This window comes from Pan paniscus, chromosome 11 (genome assembly GCF_029289425.2).
Source record: "Pan paniscus chromosome 11, NHGRI_mPanPan1-v2.0_pri, whole genome shotgun sequence".
In the NCBI taxonomy this organism is placed as follows: domain Eukaryota; kingdom Metazoa; phylum Chordata; class Mammalia; order Primates; family Hominidae; genus Pan; species Pan paniscus.
The window spans coordinates 111,755,224-111,761,223 of record NC_073260.2 but is presented as its reverse complement, the minus strand read 5'-3'; the positions used below and the strand labels follow the sequence as shown (position 1 = coordinate 111,761,223).

General features: G+C 42.5%; 1 protein-coding gene across 1 annotated transcript in view; it reads left to right on the top strand.

Annotated features, from left to right (window-relative positions):
• The first annotated feature begins 886 nt into the window (after positions 1–886).
• LURAP1L (leucine rich adaptor protein 1 like) overlaps positions 887–6,000 on the top strand; it is a 48,502-nt gene continuing 43,388 nt past the window's right edge. Inside the window, exon 1 of the mRNA XM_003804934.6 lies at positions 887–1,947. Coding sequence (XP_003804982.2) covers positions 1,636–1,947 — 312 coding nt within the window. The 5' untranslated portion in view covers positions 887–1,635. The remainder of the gene's footprint in view (positions 1,948–6,000) is intronic.

The following is a 6,000-nucleotide window of genomic DNA, read 5'->3' as shown; positions in this document are numbered from 1 at the left end:
TCCTACAAGTGTAAAACCTGAATGATGTCTCTGGAAATGGAGCCTCGGAGTGACCAGGAACACAAATACTTATATGTCACAGAAATAGAGGGGCACATACTTTGAAATATTTCAATGGAAATCAAAAATTGTAGTTTACTGGATTGAAATTAGTATCCTCTACTTAAACATTTTTGACACAAACTCAATGCTGATTCAGATCTGTAATCCATGTAGCTCATAATAACTTACTTGGTAGAAGTATTTCAGATTAATGAATTGTACAATTGTACAAATTAATGAATTGTACAATTGTTCAACTATACAATTAATTGTACAATTTGTATAGTTGAAAAAAATCTATAAATTAATTTATAGATAAATTATCAAAGAAGACAACATTTTAAATAGTTATTCCCAATATTTTTTCTTCCGTAATTAAAATAAAAGTAAGTATCTCAGCAATTGCTTGTTCTTAAAATTTCACTGCTATCTCAGCAGTCATGTAAGTTATTCTGGCTATTTAATTTTTCACTTTTGTTTGCATACTGTAACAGTTGGTAGGATAATTAATTTTGATTGTACATTTCCATTGAACTTTTGATGAAATTGTTTCACTCTTTTTATTAGAATAAAATTATTAGGAAAGTCTTCTAAAGAGAGGTTTTCTGTTTGTTTTTCCTTTGAGGAAGGTAGAGAGATGGGAAACGAAGACACGAAATATAAAGTCATTCCTCTATCTCTCATTTTAAAACCTGTTTTAAAGGTTGTAGCTAGTCAGGAAAACTGAAAAATCAACTGGTATTCCTAACTAAAGCAGGGCTTTGAAACTCTGCTACTAGCGACAGGGTTGGGAAAATTCCGGTTGCTCTTCTTGTCTGTGATATACGGTAGAAGGGTTGGTCCTGGTTTGGTCCACCTGCCAGCGGAGTTTAAAGTTTCCGAGGCTCAGAGGAACACAATGACTTGGATCAAACAGCCTAAATGGGAAGAAGGACATTTTTGCTGCATCAAGGAAGCCGTTAAACTCCTGCTAAGCTAACTAGCTCTTTTTTATGGGTCCATGCACACGACCGAACTCCTCTTTCACTGACCAGAGATTATTTCTGACAATCCAGGATATCCCGAAAGCTTGGAGGCATATGGCTGAAAAATGAAACGACCCAGGACATCGTTTCTGGCTGCATCATTATTTTGTGTCGCGTAGTCCCAGATGGGCAGTCAGTGAGCGGCGCAGGGATGTGAACGGACGGTTTTATAATGTGAAAATTTTCCCTTGGTCAAGCTAAAACAGATTTAATTTCCCTCTCTTTTCTTTCACTACTTCCCCCTCTTTATTCCCCCTCTGTCTGCAATATCAGTGAACTCAACTTTGCAGTGAGGTGGCCAAAAAGAGAGAGAATGAGGAGATCTTGATCATCTTAGTGTCGGAGGAGTCGCAGCGGACTGGGAACTGCAGCTGCGACCCCCCGCGTCCTGTGCGGATTTCAGGGCTGATACCGCGTAGGCGGTTATGGAAAGGACGGTACACCGGAGCGGCGGAGGATAGAGACCCTGGCCGCCGGAGAGGTCTGCTGATTTCGCAGCAGCCTTCGAAGCCGTGGCTGCCTCTCATCTGCTGCGTTTTATTACTATTATCGCCGTTCCGGAAAAGTCATGGAAGACAGCCCGCTGCCAGACCTCAGAGACATCGAGCTGAAGCTGGGGCGCAAAGTACCCGAGAGTCTAGTGCGCTCTCTCCGTGGGGAGGAGCCGGTTCCCAGGGAAAGGGACAGGGACCCCTGCGGGGGGAGCGGTGGTGGTGGCGGCGGCGGCGGCGGCTGCAGTAGCAGCAGCAGCTACTGCAGCTTCCCTCCCTCCTTGTCGTCCTCCTCTGCGTCCTCCCCAACCTCTGGCTCCCCACGAGGTAGCCACTCTAGCGCCCTGGAGAGGCTAGAAACCAAGCTTCACCTCCTCAGGCAAGAGATGGTGAGTGTGGTGCGCCAGCCGCGGGGGCTGGGACCTGGGCTGGGCCAAAAGATGGGGCGATCTGAGAATGGGGCTGGGAGAGAGGACGGCAGCGGCTGCAGAGCGGAGCGCTGGGCGCGTGGGAAATGCTGGGTGGAGGAATGAGCAGGGGGCGCTCATCCGGAGGCAGCTGCTGCGAGGCTTGTTTACCTCGGACTTTGCTCGGTCACGGTTTGCAAAGACAGCACAGTCGGCTGGCTCCACTCTTGTGTACTTTCGGACAACGCCGACTCACCGCGCCGGGCTCTATTTAGCTGCCAGCCCGTAGCCTCTTAGGCACCAGCCCGTTGAGAGTTTGCAGTTATTGCACCCATCTAAGGCCTGCTGTGCGCTGTTAACACTTCGGGTAGGTTCAAAAGGTGGCTCAGTCCAATGCACTTACTGCAAAAATACTTCCTGTTTTGCCGGGAGGTGGCGTGGCAGGGTCCTTGCAGCCTTTCCTCCTAGCTCACCCTTCCACCAGTACCGCTCCGCCCTCCTGCCCTCCCTTCTTGGTGCAGCAGCCGCAGCTGTTCCAAGGCCACTGTCGAGCAGATTCTCCACAGCTGGTTCTGAAAACAATGGCCCACTCGTCCTTGATGTACTTATGAATAGCTTGTTTCACTATTTTGATCCCAGGGAGCAGGTGATCCCCAGGCCCAGGGATCTGCTAAGGACCATCTCCCACCCTTCTCCCTCAAGTCTCAATCTGCAGTTGTTTTCCCTGCTGTTTGCAAACGTTTGCCTGAGCATAGGACAATGAGATAAGTACAAGGTCTAGGAATACTCATTCTGCATGTATTTAGACTAAGACACTATATACTTGCCATGAGCTCTTGGGCACGTCACTTCACTTCTGTAGACCTCTGTGAATTTGATGAGCTGGTTAGAGAAAATGATCCCTCCCTAAGTCCTTTGAAAAAAACGACCACAAAGCAACAGCATTTTCTACTAGCTTGGAGATAAGGAAAGTTGCAACAGTGGGCCTCAAAAAGAGAAAATAATTTCATTAAATTAACTTCCAAGTTGCTTTTGATTTGCTTCAAAGTAGGCTAGGAGATTTCTATCACTCCGACAGGAATGCTGGAAATCATTTCTATCATTCTATCGTTTAGTTATTATAGAGTTCTATCATTTAGTGATTGTTATTTTTTAGGTTGGACAAAAATTTAAGGACAACCCTTAGGTACATAATGGAGAAGCTGGAAAGTGGAAGTCATCTTGATGAGTTTGCAAAATAGATGAAAAGATAAAATGGAAAAGATGACAAACCAACAGGTCAGGGGATGCCTGATACCGTATCACAAAGATCAGACATACGTGTGGAGACTAACAGGTAAAACTATTTTCCACAAGAAAATTTCTTGTACAAGGAATTAAGAATGTTGCTAACTCTGCAAATTAAGGACTTAATATGAGGGACGAAGACATCAAGGAGATGAGGAAATTTTATTCCTAACCATGTCTTCTGTAATTTTGCCCATGGAATGTTAATATATTCACTTAATCTAATAAATAAATCTTGTTGAAACACATTTTCTTTCTCAGTAGCTCACTGATAGCACATCAGAGATAATACTGTCATTTTGCTGGACACTCAGACACAATTTAGAGTATTTATATATAACTTGAAAACAGTAACATTTCCAAAACCCGATGAACCCCACCCTGTCCCAAGGAATGATTGGTATGTATGTGAAGATCATTTTCTGACAAAAATAATTACTTTCCACTTAGGATGCACAACCATGCTGTCCTGCAGAGAAGTCACAAGTTTTGTGAGAATTTTTAAACTGATGATGTTTATTCCCATGGTAACATGAGTATATATTTTACCTTCTATTGTAGTGATGAATCACAATTAGTCTTTTTTTATAGGTTGGTGGAAAAGTAATTGCTGTTTTGCCATTGCTTTTAATGGCAACCACAACTACTTTTGCACCAACCTAATATTTATTAAGACTTTACTTTTTTGAGACACAATTTCTGAAACTGGGATTCATGTTGAGAGTCTCTAAGGTCCCTGATAATTTGTCGCATTTGTTGTTGTTTTTTGGAGAATATTTCATCACTACTCAAATGATGGTCCTCTGGTCTGGTGGAAGCGTCGTAAGCTTTGAAGCCAGATAAACCAGGGTTTCAGACAAGTCTAGAGCAAGTCAGGATATCAATAAGACCCAATAGGATGTAGGGCTGCCTGTCTAGGGAGACATTTAGCTTATCTTCCCCGGCAAAAATGCTTGTCCCGCTCTCTGTGGCCCTCATTCTAGTCATGGCTTTTTCACTCACTAGTGTGTGGCACTGAACAAATTATAGAACCACTTTGAGACTCAGCTTTCTTGTTAACATAGGAATAAGAGCATCTCCATTAAGGCATTTTAAGAATTCAGTGAAATAATATAAGAAAAACAACTATTACATAGATATTCAAAAACAGTAAGGATGCTGGCAGTAATGAGCATTACATCAATGACATGGGTTCCGTTGATCTTACAAAAGCAGCCCTACATGGATAATGTGGATTTGGGACTGATGAAGGCCTAGATATCTTCTCCACCAGACTGACTCTATCATGGCGTCTCCCATGTCATCGGATACCCTCTGTAGAGACGATGTTTCCAAACAAACTAACACACAAAATATGTGTAGGTTTCCCTAGCTTCAGTTCAACTGGAAATCTTGATTTTTATTTTAAATTTAACTTTTATTAAACACATGCTATGTGCTAAGCATGCTGCTTATTGAAGTAGCATGTATGAAAGAATTGTAGAGCCTAATGTCAGGTAGTCCAGGAAATCTGAGGAACTTAAACCAATACAGTAGCCCACCTTATCCATGGGAGATATGTTCCAAGACCTCCAATGGATGCTTGAAACTGTGGATAGTACCAAAGCCTATATAGACTGTTTAGTCCTATGCGTACGTACCTATTATAAAGTTTAATTTATAAATCAGTCACAGTAAGAGATTAACAATAATAACTAACAATAAAATAAAACAGTGTATTGCTATGTGAATGTCTCTCTCTCTCTTTCTCTCTCATTCTCTCTCTCTCAAAATACTATAATATTTTCAGACTGCAGTTGACTGTAGGTATCTAAAAGCAAAGCCATAGATAAGGGTGTACTACTATATTTGGTTACTTTGGTGAGACTTTACTATGTGTAAGACACTGTGCTAGTTAAACATTTTATATGTATTATCCCGTTGAAATCTTATAATCCTTTTTTTTTTTTTTTTTTTTTTTTTGAGAAGGAGTCTCGCCCTGTCGCCCAGACTGGAATGCAGTGGAGAGATCTCGGCTCACTGCAAGCTCCGCCTCCCAGGTTCAGGCCATTCTCCTGCCTCAGCCTCCCAAGTAGCTGGGACTACAGGCACCTGCAACCACGCCCGGCTAATTTTTTGTATTTTTAGTAGAGAAGGGGTTTCACCGTGTTAGCCAGGATGGTCTCTATCTCCTGACCTCGTGATCCACCATGGCCTCCCAAAGTGCTGGGATTACAGGCGTGAGCCACCGTGTCCGGCCGAAACTTTATAATCTTTTAACTAAATGTAATTGTCACCATAATCTTATAGACAAAGCATTGAGGTTTATTGAGCTAATGCTGAAGGTAGTAAGTGGAGGAGACAGGATGAGGTCAGAATCTGAGATTTTAACCATGCCTATGCTGTCACTTCTTACACTTTAGAATACCTCCATGCTCATGTGGACACCTAGGAACAAATGAATATTTCTATTCTTCTCCCAGAATTTCAAAACATTAAACATGATAAACTGTATTTTTGTTTACCATAAGCCTTCCCAGGAGGAACAAGCACTAAACACAGTCTCTGGCTTAGGATTTGGATGAACATATTCAAAAGCCATCTGCTTCCCAGCAATCATAATCATACCCTTTCCTTTTGGCCACTATCACCAAGATCCCCAGTAGTAGTTCCTCTCAGTCCACAAGAACTGCCATGAGCAGTTAAAGGTTCTCCTGACACGACCAGTTCAAGTTTTAGAGCTCAATAATATTCATGATGTAGGAGTAT